The sequence below is a fragment of the Tarenaya hassleriana genome, unplaced genomic scaffold (genome assembly GCF_000463585.1).
Source record: "Tarenaya hassleriana unplaced genomic scaffold, ASM46358v1 Cleome2, whole genome shotgun sequence".
In the NCBI taxonomy this organism is placed as follows: domain Eukaryota; kingdom Viridiplantae; phylum Streptophyta; class Magnoliopsida; order Brassicales; family Cleomaceae; genus Tarenaya; species Tarenaya hassleriana.
Window position 1 is genome coordinate 4302466 of NW_010965372.1, and position 14343 is coordinate 4316808.

A 14343-nucleotide genomic window follows, 5' to 3' on the forward strand; every position below is an offset into this window, starting at 1 on the left:
TAAGTTTTCTCCTTCGATTAATCTGCCAAGAAAGAAGAGCGGTATTAGGTAGGAAGTCCCTCTTCTTCTCTCCCTTCTCTTGCATTGCATTCTTTCTCTCGTCAATTGCTCTGTGATTTTGATTTCTTATCCTATTCTCTAAACTTGTAGACAGCAAGATTTGCTGAAAAAAGTGGTCGAGGTTAAACCCAAACGCCCGAAAGTCTCAAACCTGCCAAGTAGGAGCCAATCTCCACCTGTTAAAACAGACAGAGGTCCAACTGACGGGAAGATCGACAGTGGCAATGAGCGGAAAATGGAAGAAAAGACACCATCAAGACCCGACGAGCCACGGGAACTCCCTGGAGGAGACAAAACGGATGGTGAGGCAGAAACCAGGAGGAAGATTGAAGGCGAAACCGCTGTGAGAAGCTTACTTGGGTTAGCATATGAGAGTTCAGATGAAGAATGAGAGGAGGATGTGATTGAAGATGGGTTTGTTCTAGTTCGACAATTAGGGTTTTTGTTGTCTTATTGGAACACACGTTTTGCTGGATGATCTCAGATATATGTCAGAAAAAGCTTAGTAGAAGGGGGTCTTGCTTCTTGCTTAAGGTTCAACAAAGCGCATTCGCTTCAAAGTCCATTTGTTGTAATTGTTGAAATGGAACAGAGTTGGTTGAAATGGTCTGTGAAAGCTTCAGTTACTAGGGGCGGACTAGTTCGGTTACCCGAGTTTTTCAGCGTCGATCTCGCTCTCTCGGCTTTCCTAATCAGGTAATCCGGGTTTCGGGTATCCATTAGCTGCATCGAAGGTTCAGGCATCCGATCGGTAAGGTCAGGTGCAATGAGGTGGTGGAACTGCGAAAGAGGACGAGTCGTCGGAGAGTCGATTCACTCGTAACCCTATTATGAATGAATCCTAACCCTAATTCATGAAAGTAAATGGTCTTCCCCTCGTTCTTCTCCTCGCTCGCCTGCTCTCTTCTTTGGCTTGAGATACACGTCTTTTTATGGGTAATCGACCGATGAAACTCTAATCCGAATTTGAATATCAGGTTCTCGTCATCATCGTTTTCATAATCTTTTCGTCAGTAGAATATATTCAGCTTCGTTACAAACAAGGGTTAAACTTTATCATTAACATCAGGAACCACAAGAATCGTTTAGCTGTTGCAGTGAACACAGAGATTTACAGAAAACTGGAAACTCTTGTTCCAATGATCCTAAGAACCGTTCCGCCGTCTGCTCAAGCGGATCTCAAAACCATTAACTAGACGAGCCGAGGGGAAGAACGAAACTTGATCTTCCTTGAGCTGTGTCCACCTATGTGAAGCGCCGATGGATAAGATACGGTTTCGGGCAAAAAAACTCGGAAAAAGACAGGATGTTAAAAGAACTGAAGATTCACCAACCTGTATGTCATGGTGAAATAATGCAAGAACAGAGCGATCTGAAGGCGAGCTAGTTCCGCTCCCGGACAAAACCGAGCCCCTCCCCCGAAAGGACAGTAGAACGGACTCGTTCTCCAGTTCCTCTTTTTCTGCATCGGATTGGAAAAGTTCTGATATTTTTTTCGTTTTCAGGAAGTAAGGTTTAGATTATGATCCGGGGAAGAAGGAAACTGTGAAGTGACCTGAGTTTCGGGGTCAAGCCACCGCCATGGATGGAAGGACAAGCTTTCTTTGTAAAAGCTTTCGTCTAAGTGAATGGCCGAGAGGAACGGAACGACAAAACATCCCTTAGGGATCACGTAATCTGCAGAATCCGACGAGGTTTCAGAAACACGTCTGGAGCATTTGGACAAGGTTTTTGTCTGAATCGGATAGTACCTTGATAGGTTACGTCTTCTTTCGTCTCCCTCATTAACCAGATTGCGATTCCCCCGAGCCTGAGGGTTTCATCGATTACCTGTTTGATCCCGAAAAAGTTATCCGTATCCTTACGAAGAGATCAAGAAAAAAATGAGGAGGCTTCTTGTTTGTCCTTCAAAGATTACTTACACACTGAGTGAAATCCATTGTCTTGTAATCTTGCCATGTTAGGCTTCCGTTGTGTCCCGAGTTACCCGAAAGCCTCTCGTGTTCTTCCTGTTCATCCGAACGAGCAGAATTTGCAGAGCGTTTTAGAAGAATCCGAAACAGAAAAATAAAAGAAAACTAATTTTTGATTTGGATTTGTTTACATACCAGAAGCTGGTTCATGGCTTTGGGACAGTGAGTGAGGAAGTAAACAGCGAAAAGCATCGTTTTCGCGGTCGTTTCGTTCCCGGCGAAGAGAAGGTTGATGATGAAATCCGCGATCACTTCGTTCGGTAAGTTTTCTTCTTCGAGTAATCTGCCAAGAAAGCCATTTCCGGCTTCCCCTGCTTCGTTCTGTACCCGCCTCTCTATCGTATCGTTTATCTTGTGTATGATATCCTTCCGCGCCTGATAAAAACGTAAATCAGCACATTCCGAAAACGAAATCGACCGTGAATTGGGTAGCGTAGATGATTCGGGTTTTAATTTCACCTTCATCGCTCTGTAGTATGTGAAGCCGGGTAAGTTGACAGGCACGGAGAGGCAGCCGTCGACGAAATCTGAGAAAAGCCGAGCCATTTCATCGACTTCTGATTGGCTTGACACTCCGAGAAGTTGGTTAACCATAAGGTGGATCGCGACCTGAACAAATAACGGTTTAAGCATCACCTCGAATTCGCGAAACAACGACGGAAAAAAGCGGAGAAAAATCATTCTCCTTTTTTCACTCGCCTTTCTGCATACGTCTTGGAGAAGAACAACTTCTCCGTCCTGGAAATTACTCAGCGTCTGAAGCATAACGGTATTGATATCGTTCACGAAATGGAACCTGAGCTGATCTTGCCGCGTCATGTTCGACGCGATCGAGTGCAATCGCCTTTGCTGCTCGCCGTGAACCGTGATCACGCCATTTTTACCGACCAAGTCCCTGAAAGACTTGGGATAGCTTGACTGAAACAGTTTGCCTTCGTTCTGCATTATGAACCTGTTAAACGCCGGATCTGCTGATACTATCGCCCATTTCCCGAACAGACTACACGAAAATATCCTCCCGAACCTGAATTCGATAGTCCGTCTATCGTATCAGTCGCGTTCTGGACTCAAATATGTTCCGAAACTGTAATCCAAGAACTGAAAACGAATATGGTGAAGTGGAAATCATGGAATCAAGCATCGAGTTGATGGATTCATTGAACGTTATAAGACACGCCTGATGTATAGTTCTCGTTAATGGAGATTTTCGCACCGGTTGTGAAGACGGGTCCGAAACGATGCGATCGAGACATCGTTTCTATATCGAAGCTAACGTTCGTTCTTAAGACAGCAGCTTGGGTTCGAATTCGGACAGGAAACTAGGAAAGAAGAAGAAAACAACCTTTTGATCTGTTGCTCGACAAAGCTGGAAGGATGAGAGCTGGAGACGGCGTTGAGCCAAGCGAAGCTGTTTCCGATGACCGGCCATCCTCTGGTTCCCGGAGGCCATCTGTAACGCTCTCTCGCTCTTCTCTTTCGACATTTTGAGAGGAGGAAGAGGAAGAAGAAGACGATGAAGGTGGAAGAAGAAAGTGAGAGAACCCAGTTGGATCCTCCTATATAAGAACCAAGTTCCGCCATTGATTCTCGCCTCTTCTGTGATGTGGAGAGTTCGTGGGGGGCGTTTCCGTTTGTATTATTAATCAAAGATTCGCCATTTTCGGCTCCAGTGTATACAGCTAAGACCGCAGAATAAGTAAACAGCAACTGACGAATTTAAAAAAGGAGACATGATAATGTCCGGAGAGAGGTTAGTCGTGTTGTGAGGTTGCTTTGACCGCAAGGAGCCTTTTAGGCTAACGTGACGGTGAAGGAAGGGTTAGTTTTATGGAGCCACTAAAAACTCAGTCAAAAAAGATGTATGGGTTTAAAGCCTAATGGCTAATGCCCTAAAAATACATTTAAAAAAAAAAAAAGATAGAGCGACTAATTTTGACTGCTCTCTTGTGAACTTATAATTTGCTAAAGTTTCCATTTTTTTTTATTAGAAAAACAAATTATTTATATCTTTCGGAAGATGTAACGGCTCGTAAAATCTAGGTATTTCCGTCGAAAATATCAATTAAAACTTTACTTTATAAAAAACTCTAAGCTTAGCTTGAGTGCAAACACATGAATTTTGGATGGTTTTCGATGTAAATATCTTCTAGTTTTTTCTATTTGGGGAGTAAATAAAACCTTATAAATTTAAATCCAGAATATTAAAGAGATTTGAAAATCCATCATAATTTTTATCCGTCAAGGAACTGATTTTATTATAAAAAAATAAAGTATAATCAACTCGGAATAAGATCCGAAAAAATGTGTACCTAAAACACTCACGTAAATTTCATAATGAATTTAAGTATTAAAATTTAATGGTATTTATTACATATACATCAACTTCTATCACAACTCTTTTATTTATTTTTTTCATCAACCTTCCATTTGATAGGAATCAAAGGAGAGATGATTCATAGGTTTATTTTGTTTATTATTAGATCTCGTCTTTTGTAAGTATAGTTTTTATTTTTCTGCAAAATATATGATTAAATATGTGTGTATATATATATATATGATATAAATAAATAAATGTGTAGCTCTTTGGAGCCAGCGTGAACCAGCTAAGGAATTCTTGCATGAAAAGCCTCCGATTCAGGCGGTGACTCTCGTGACGTCATCATGTACGCGTCCTTTGCTGCTGCCACTTATATTACTATACTTTATATTTCCCAAAAATCCCGTCTTGAGCGGTGAATTTGTATCATATTTGCATGATTGATGACCACTCATTATTATTTATTTTTATTTTTGGATATTTTTCTATATATGAATCGGAATTCATAGTGTCCGAATATATCATTGTGATACTATAGTAATAAATATAATACATCGCATTCATTTGAAAACAATTTGATTTTTTTAATCAATCACGGAGAAAAGTTACTCAAGCTATTTGAATTTTTTTAATGAGATTTCAATTTAATATGAGAGAAAAATTATCCATCCCATTGATAACAATATATTGGTCCCATGTTCAACGGAAAAAAATTTTGAAAAAAAATATTTAAAGGAAAAGTAAAATAAATTTCTGATAGCAAGTTCAACCGAAATCAAAACAATATCCAATTCGCGTGTATACTATATTGTTCTCAAATGTCGATTATCATTTCCAAAATATTACTGGCTGCGTAATCTTTTGTCAAATTCTGAATAAATAAGATATAGTGTAAAAATAAATTAAAAACAAGAAAAGAAAGAAGAAAGAAGAACCGACCATATGGATAAAGCCGCCTATGGTTGGACATTTGTGCCAAGAAAGATTTAATTATTATCAACAGGGACACTTGTAAAGGCATATATGGATTAGGATTGGGCGTTTTGGTAAACGGTTCGGGTTCGGGATGTAAATGTATCGATTCAATTTTTTCGATTTTACAAAAATAGGTATCAATCAATTTTTATATTAAATTCGGTACGGTTCGAGTTTGGTACCGGTTCGGTTCGATTCTATATTTTATTAAAAAAGATAGATTTTCTTTTAAAAAAATTCGATTCGATTTTAAAAAATTCGGTTCTCTAAAAATAGTATCGTTCGAAAATTTAGAACGGTTCGTATCGAGAAAAATCTCACCGTCGAATTCGACTCCGACGTATGGATTTGCCCCGAGTCCAAGGTGTTATATATATATATGACATGTTTTTTTTTAGCAAAGTACTATTGGATATGGCCGTGTTATTTAAGATTTGAGGGTTAGCAAATGTAGAATACTTTTAAAATGGAAGATCTCATACGGATTTACTACCAATTTCAAGTTAATGTACAAATTTTAAAAATCCCAAGAAATCTATGATTTTTTTTTCAATCATATGTTATAATTCATAAGAAATCAAAGAACTGTAAGGAATTTTACAAAGATTTAAAAAAAAACTTCAAGGCAAATAAGAAATTATGTCAATTACCATGTAGTTTTTTTTTGGACCGTCTCACTAGAGGCCATTCTTAGGACAGAGACGAGGTTCCAGTGGAAACATCGAGCAAGAAAAACGTGCAGATTAATAACTTTTCATCTCCACGTGGGTAACTTAGATTACGGTTAAAAAAAAGGGTGGTAAAAAGGGCTCACACCCTTCATGGAATTTACAGCACTTTGTTGTTTAAATAACCCTAATCTCTCGGCCCGCATTCACACAACACCAGCTCAAGAAACCCTAAAAAAGAAACAAGATAAAGAATCCTACTCTTTCCTTCCATGTTATCTTTCTCTCGCTTGTACTGGCGCTGGTGTCGGCGTCGGGTTCTGTCCAACGCCGAGCCAGAGTACGCGACACCAAAGGTAGAGTTGTTCGTACCTTCGAACCTTATTACACCTTACCGGCCGAAAACGAGATAGGAGGTGGAATTATGCCCGGAAGCACAGCAGTTTACCACGATTTTTGTCCGCCCGGCGTCGTTCAGTCTCAGTTACCTACATCCCCGGGGTTCCCGTCAGTTTCGTCACGCACGCCTACAGGGCAGGTTCCTTACAAACATCCTCTAACGTCTCCATTGAATTCTACACCGACATTTGGCCCTGCCCCGGTGGTTCCAGGGCGTGGAAAATTGTTTCGACCACGTATCTGAGATGGGATTACATAACGGCCGGTGGATGGAAATATGGGGATGGAACCAACTGGTTCCAGCTCGTGAAAGACGGGGATGCTTATAAGATTGCAAACTCTCGGAGATCCGGACACGTCGGTATCTTTACTGACCACCAGGGAGTTCGTGGTTTGGTTCTTGGTGGTACGGAGCCCTTGAGATTCAAGCTCAAGAAAGCTGACGAGACAACAAACGAACTCTTTCGAGAGCACCATGTGAACTTGTGAAGTGTAATTTGCCGAGCTTGTGAGAATAATGGTTGAAACAATACCAACTTTGTTATTCCGCATGGAATTTATAATAATGGTTTATATATTCTCTATCAATAAATAATCAATGGCTATGAACTTAGATTAGTTCTATCATTTTTAGCAATCACATGAATCCATTTTTTTTTTAAAGACAAATGGTATAAAGAATACGAAACGTTTTTACCACAAAAACGCTACCCAAACAGTTATCACAGTTATTTCAGAGATGAAAAGTATCAACCGAAAAATTTCATGTGTCTATCTGAAATTTGCTACAAAGTTCAAAATTATTTTTACTCTATTCTCCTTTATTCTTGTTATAGTCATTTATATAATATAAAAAGAAACAAATGAAATTATATTTTTGTAACAGAAAATAATAATCCTATCATTTGGTGGCTCCGAAACGACATTATATATCGAAATTATCTTTATTTTGCTATATAAACTTCGCATCATACCTTTCTAACCTTTTTTTGTGAATAGTGTGACATATGATTACTATATAAGTTTTGTATAAAGTAACCGTGTGAATAATGTGATCATCATTAAATTTAACGGTGTAAACAATATAAGATCACACAAAAAAAATATCATAGAAGGATATAATTTGAACTTCATAAAGCAAAGTCAAGATATTTTTTATAATGCCCCACCGAAACGTAACCAACCATTATACGTGTGGTCTCCTTTATTTTTCGATAAATTTGATTGTGTATTCATATAATTGTGATGCAAAGCATAAAAAAATATCCAACTAATTCACGTATATATATATATATGTATATATATATATGTCCTCAAATATCGTCATCTTTTGTCAAATTCTGAATGGTCCATGTTGTATGACGGATTCATATCTATGGTCCGTTATCTCACTAGAGGCCATTCTTTGGATAGAGACGAGGTCGCACAGAGACTTCCAGCATGGAAAATGTGCAGATTATTAAGAGAATTCCATCTTCATGTGAATGACGCAGGAGAAAGTTTATTTTATTTTTTTTGGGTAAAAACAGTGCTTTCACCGTCATGGATTTAATTACAGCATTTCGGTGTATTAAACACTGAATTAAATACATAGGGATAAAACAACGAATGAAAGGTGATGTAAGGACTTATGTTTTTTTTTTTCTCAAATTGAGAAAAATTTTCCATAGTTCAACGGCAGCCATGTGTATTTGTATATATACAACACTTGTTATCAAATTCTCTACCGTTCAATATATAATTAAATAGTTAATAAATAGCATCATAAATCAAATTATCAATCTTTATTATCGCCCGCTAAATATATTCAGATAAAATAAAGCAAAAGTTTAATGTTTTATATGATATAAGTATAAATCAATACGATGAATCAATGATGACATTTGTCGGGTATTTATATTTAGATTACAAGTGATTAGATAGAACATCAATATACATATAATCATATCAGTTGAAAACTATATAATTGAAAACAACAAAAATCAAGAGAGATGTATAGAAACAAACATGGATTCTATAATAACATAGTGATAATAGAAAAGAATATGATATTTCTGAACCAACAACATACACACACACATATAGCCATCAATACAAAAATGATCAATATACTGAAATGGATTTCAAAATTTTATAATTCATATCCTAAAATTTTAAAATAAAATAGAAATTTATAAGCTGAAAATGTTAAATTTAAAATTATAGATTATAACGGTAATATTTCATTACAATTTATCTAAAACCGTAGCAAATAAAGATGTTTTGTTTTTGTTTAATTATAAATTAATAAAATAAGTAAGAGATAAAGTATAAAAATAAATCAAAAACAAGAAAAAAAAAATTCATGGATGAATCATGAAGCCACCTGTGGTTGGACAAGGAGAGATTTAACAATTATCACTATAGACACTTGGCCATATATGGTTGGTCATCGTGTACATTCTTTGTACATAGACATGGAGCATGAAAAACATGCATGCAGATTAAGTCATTTTCATCTTCACGTGAAAGAGATAAAAAAAAAACGCTGGTAAAATGCGGTTTCACCTTCATGGGTTTAGAGCATTTTTCATGTATAAATAACCCTAATCTCTGCTCACAATTACACAACACCAACTCATACAAACCCTACAAAACTAAGCCATGATGAAGAACCCTAATTTATCCTTCCCTGTTGTCTTTCTCGCGGTTGTAATGGCCGCGGTATCGGCCTCAAGTGCAGCGTCAAGCATGTTACTCGACACTGGGGGCGAACTACTTATTCCTAATGCCCTTTACTACATCCTACCTGCCGGGAACGGGACAGGAGGTGGTCTTATACCCGTTAGCACAGAAGTTTACCAAACTCATTGTCCACCCGGTATTGTTCAATCCCAATTACCGTACATCCTAGGGGTTCCTGTTAGGTTCCGACAGTTATCCAGAGTGGGGTTCGTACCGTTAGAGTATGATATCAACATCGAATTCGACATCGACATATGGCCTTGCGCTGATGAATCCAAGGTGTGGAAAGCTGTTTCCTCTCAGTGGCTGAGAGGGAGCTATGTAAGCGCTGGCGGAGAGAAATTTAGCGATGACAGCTGGTTCCAGATCGTGAGAGATGGAGATTCTTACATGATTCTGCACTCTCGGAGCTCGCAACATGTCAGTCTCTTTAAATGGGCGAACAATGCTTTGGTACTTGGGTATAACCCCTTCCCGGTCAAGTTCATGAAGGCTGACCAAATCACAAGAAACGAACTCTCCGTGAAAACTATGTGAAAGTATGTTTCCTTATTTAGATCTTGTATGACGAATAACGCGCGGTTGAAACAATACCAACTTTGTTGCTCTATGTTGAATTTTAATGGTTTATATATATGAATAAAATCTTATTTTATATCTTGTTGAAACCAAGAACCGGAGTTGAGCCACACTCGTGATTTGGTTTTGGAAAAAAAATGCAATTTTTGTCTTAAAAAAACAATACGTTAGAGAAACCGACACATCAAAGCGTACATAATTTAGGCCGCGAGAGGATCCACTACGATCTAACGGCGTAAAACGAGAGCTTTTTCCAACTAATATTTTCAACCGTTGATTGAAGTTATGAGATTTCCATCTTTGGACCGAGACATGGAGCATGAAAAAGTGCAGATTAAGAGATTTCCATCTTCATAAATCACAAACAAATAAATTATCTATTTTATAAGGGATTACCGTCAAAATAATTTTGTACTTTTCTGAAAAAATTCTATATATTTTTTTTATTACCAATTAAACCATATACTTTTGTGATTAACTTATAATTTTATTAATTACAAATAATTTTATTATATGTATGTGTGAATTTATATGTATATATATTAATTTAAATAAATTATCTAATTTAAATTTTGTTTGAAATGATGATGTTTGTATGTCATGTCATTGTCACTCATCATTTTTGTTTGAATTGGTCAACGTTAGAGAATTCACCATAAGATTTTATGGATTAATCACACTAAGTACATGGTTTAATTGGTAATAAAAAAGTATATAATTTTTTTTGACTTAGAAAAAATACAATATTTTTTTGGGGACAACCCTATTTTATAATGTAAAAAATATAATATAGTTTATATGTCCGAGAAATATAAGAGGAAAATTCACCTAGATTTCTTCGTTTAGTTGAAAAATATAATTGCGGCAAAGATCTATTGAACTCCGCGTTATAAAAAAAAATCCAATTCCGTATATATATTGCCCACTAGTGTCGAAATCTTTTGTTAAACTCTGAACGGTCCAACACTGATGCAGTTCTATATTCCGTAGACATACATATATGGTTGATCATCTCACTAGACCGAGACATGGAGCATGAAAAACGTGCAGATAAAGAGATTTCCGTCTTCGTATCAAAGACTTAGATTAAGATTTCCATTTTCATACGGCATTTGGGTGTATAAATAACCCTCACAGACACACAACACCAATTCACAAGCTCAAATCAACAGCAAAAACACGATGAAGAACCCTAATTTATCCTTCCCTGTCGTCTTTCTCTCGATCGTACTGGCCGTGGTATTGGCACCGAGTACGGTGTCGTCAAGCATCGTGCTTGACACCGTGGGCAGACCGGTTCGACCCGGTGTCCCTTATTACATCCTACCAGCGGAAGACGGGACAGGAGCAGGCGGTCTTGTTCCGGCGACAGCGTATTACCAACGAGACGCGTGTCCGCCCGCAGTTGTCCAGTCTCAGTTGCCGTACGTACTAGGGGTTCCCGTTACTTTCGCCCCGGTGAACTCCGAAGCCGGATTTGTACCGACATCATCCGATCTCACCGTCGAATTCGACTCCGACGTATGGATTTGCCCCGAGTCCAAGGTGTGGAAAACCGATTACGCCCAGTTGCTAAGGACGAGCTACGTAAGCGCAGGCGGTGACAAATCCGACGGGGACAGTTGGTTCAAGATCGAGCAAGACGGAGATGATTATAAGATCTTCCACTCTCTGAGCTCCAGCTACGTTAGCATCTCCAATCCTGACCGGGGCGTTCGTGGCGTTCTTGTCGGCCCAAGCGGGAGGCTGCCATTTCTGGTCAAGTTCAAGAGGGCTTACGAGACAACAAACGAACTCTTAAAGAACACTATGTGAAGGATGTTTCCTAATTTAGCAAAGTGTAATTTGCCAAGATTATTGAATAATATGTTGAAACAATACCATCATTGTTACCGGATAGATTTAGTAAACTTTCGAATTATAAAAAAAAATTATTACTATTTGAAAAAAATTATTTTTTAAATTAAAAAAATGGGTCTCGTGAACTAAAATGTTATGTTAGTTATTTTAGAGGTTAAAAATGTATATTGTAGTTTTTTATTTGCAATAATATAATTAAGAAACAAATAAAATTAAATCTTTTATCATAGAAAAACTCGGTGACTCCGAAAGAGATCCTAATAAAGGGGTTGAGCCGGACCGGTTTTGGGCTCATGCGCTCATGGCCCATAATCCTTAACGAAGGCTTATGCAAATGTCGAATATGAAATCCTTTGAGGAGGAATTTTTATGATTTGTTCTCTATCAATAAATAATCGGTGTCTGTGTACTTAAATTAGTTTATTTCTAGCAATGATACGTACAAAATATACATATGTATTTATGTTTATGCGCATATATCCCTATGTGTGTGTGTATATATATATGTCATGAGAATTTACAGGATTGGTTACCTATATGGGAGTTGATTATTAGGAAATATCTATTTAAATATCACTGATATACGTCTGTCGTGTGTATGGGAGTGGAATTTGTTACGGACAAGATATGCACTGCGGGATATAAAATAAGATTTTATTCGTAAACCATTAATTCCATCACATCATCCATAAGCGATAGGCAAATTACACATGAAAAACATCCATCACTCAGCCAGTCTTCTTCAAGAGCTCGTCTGTTGTCTCGTAAGCCATCTCGAACTTCACTCTCAAGGGCCTGAAACCAAGAACCACGACACGGGCATCGGCAAGATGATCGTCAAAGATGCCGACTTGGTCGCCGCTACGAGAGTGAAGAATCTTGTACCCGCCTCCTCCGTCTTCCAAGATATTGAACCAGCTGCCTTCCCTGCCCACCTCACCGCCCGTGCTCACGTAGGACCCTCTTAGCCACGCGGAGAAAGCACTTGTCCAGACCAAGGGCTGATCGGGGCAAGACGAACTGTCGGGAGAGAATTCGATGGTGAGATTAGTGGATGCTGGTACAAACCCTAGTTTGGAGTTCCATGGGGAGAAAGTGACAGGATCTCCCAGGCTGCCCGGAAACTGAGCCTGGACAACGCCGTGAGGACAAGGGCGTGGGTGGAAAGTAGCCCTGCTTTCATGCCTAAGACCGCCTCCATTCCCGTCCGCTGGCAGGACGTAGTAAGGTTCACCGGCACGAACCGGCCTGCCTTTGGTGTCCAGTACAGTGCCTTGGGCATGGACTGCACTTGGTGCTGATACCACTGCCAATACAATCGAGAGAAAGATCACTGGGAAGGACATGTTAGGGTTCTTCATCCTTTTTTTTTCCTGTCTGTGAATTGGTGTTGTGTATATATATATATATGCGTGTGTGTGTGTGAAGGCTGCTGTTGAATAACAAGTGGTACATTGGCCGGTTCCCATTAATTCATTTTTAGCTCTCTTTTAGGGCCACCAATAGTCAAAATCGTAATTTTATCATATAACTTGTTAGGATTAATCGAATTTTCCATCGTTCAACAGCAGCCGTATTATATATATGGATTTCAAACTTTTTATAATTCTATCCAAAACTTTAAATTAAAATAGCAATAAGAAGTCGAAAATAATAAAATTGATTTTAAAATTAAAGATTATAACTCTAATATTTCGCTACATGTTATCTAATACCATAGCAAAAAAAATTGTTTTGTTTTTCTATAATTCTCGATTAATAAAATAAATAAGATATAGTGTAAAAATAAATTAAAAACAAGAAAAGAAAGAAGAAAGAAGAACCGACCATATGGATAAAGCCGCCTATGGTTGGACATTTGTGCCAAGAAAGATTTAATTATTATCAACAGGGACACTTGTAAAGGCATATATGGATTAGGATTGGGCGTTTTGGTAAACGGTTCGGGTTCGGGATGTAAATGTATCGATTCAATTTTTTCGATTTTACAAAAATAGGTATCAATCAATTTTTATATTAAATTCGGTACGGTTCGAGTTTGGTACCGGTTCGGTTCGATTCTATATTTTATTAAAAAAGATAGATTTTCTTTTAAAAAAATTCGATTCGATTTTAAAAAATTCGGTTCTCTAAAAATAGTATCGTTCGAAAATTTAGAACGGTTCGTATCGAGAAAAATACCGTTTTTTCAGTTCGGTTCGATTTCGAAACGCATGTCCCTAATACAGATAGATACATCACTTGCAGATTAAGAGATTTCCCATATTCAAGTGAAAGACTTTGAGAAACATTATAAAATAAAATTTCAAAAAATTTAAGCTATAAGTGATTGGTATTTATAAAATCCAACATTATCCAAGAACTTGTTATATATGTATACAAGAGTTACAGGGAATTGAAAGCTATTGGCCCAATTGAAGTCAGTGAAGAAAATAAAAATAAAATGAAATCTTATTCTGACGTGGGTTTGTCACAAAGAAATATAAATGGAGAGATGGATAGAATTTTGTGGGACATAATTTTGCAAACGAGTAGAATCTGGGGATGTGCTCATGGCCCATAATCATTAACGAAGGCTTATGGGGATGTGGCGGACCGGTTTTGGGCTCATGGGCCCATGGCCCATAATCCTTAACGAATGGCTTATGCGAATGTGAAATCCTCTGAGGAGACGAAAATGTGAAATCGCAATCTTCGATCTGAGTTCCAAGATCTGACAAAAAACCTTTAAATCTTTGCTTTCTCATTGATCCTCCCAACTCGAATCTCTTTTCGGACATCCGCTCTT

The 14343-nt window shown here is 37.8% G+C and overlaps 5 protein-coding genes across 7 annotated transcripts in view; 3 read left to right on the plus strand and 2 right to left on the minus strand.

The window, feature by feature from the left end:
* The window catches only part of LOC104812187, a 2353-nt gene extending 1664 nt beyond the window's left edge, over positions 1-689 (plus strand). For both annotated transcript variants that reach the window (XM_010539219.1, XM_010539220.1), the window contains exon 6: positions 151-689. In XM_010539219.1, the coding sequence (XP_010537521.1) occupies positions 151-451 (301 nt within the window). In that variant the 3' untranslated portion in view covers positions 452-689. The remainder of the gene's footprint in view (positions 1-150) is intronic.
* A 412-nt stretch (positions 690-1101) lies between these two features.
* LOC104812188 (abietadienol/abietadienal oxidase) lies at positions 1102-3688 on the minus strand. 2 transcript variants are annotated; one of them, XM_010539222.2, is made up of 9 exons: positions 3376-3684; positions 2733-3057; positions 2493-2642; positions 2169-2408; positions 1983-2069; positions 1812-1890; positions 1616-1737; positions 1395-1522; positions 1102-1305 (listed from the first exon to the last, which is right to left on the minus strand). In XM_010539222.2, the coding sequence occupies exons 1-9, from the start codon at positions 3612-3614 to the stop codon at positions 1206-1208; spliced, it is 1470 nt and encodes a 489-aa protein (XP_010537524.1). In that variant the 5' UTR covers positions 3615-3684; the 3' UTR covers positions 1102-1205. The 2 variants fall into 2 exon arrangements, with proteins under 2 accessions (XP_010537524.1, XP_010537523.1); XM_010539221.1 differs by having other exon boundaries at positions 2169-2642; positions 3376-3688.
* A 5295-nt stretch (positions 3689-8983) lies between these two features.
* On the plus strand, positions 8984-9784 carry LOC104812189 (bark lectin-like). The gene has a single exon (XM_010539223.1). It carries the CDS (start codon positions 9036-9038, stop codon positions 9651-9653), a length of 618 nt encoding a protein of 205 aa, XP_010537525.1. The 5' UTR covers positions 8984-9035; the 3' UTR covers positions 9654-9784.
* A 1078-nt stretch (positions 9785-10862) lies between these two features.
* On the plus strand, positions 10863-11608 carry LOC104812190 (bark lectin-like). The gene has a single exon (XM_010539224.1). It carries the CDS (start codon positions 10878-10880, stop codon positions 11508-11510), a length of 633 nt encoding a protein of 210 aa, XP_010537526.1. The 5' UTR covers positions 10863-10877; the 3' UTR covers positions 11511-11608.
* Positions 11609-12194: 586 nt separating this feature from the next.
* LOC104813293 (bark lectin-like) lies at positions 12195-12970 on the minus strand. Its single transcript, XM_010540861.2, has one exon. The coding sequence runs from the start codon at positions 12914-12916 to the stop codon at positions 12284-12286; it is 633 nt and encodes a 210-aa protein (XP_010539163.2). The 5' UTR covers positions 12917-12970; the 3' UTR covers positions 12195-12283.
* Positions 12971-14343: the final 1373 nt, after the last annotated feature.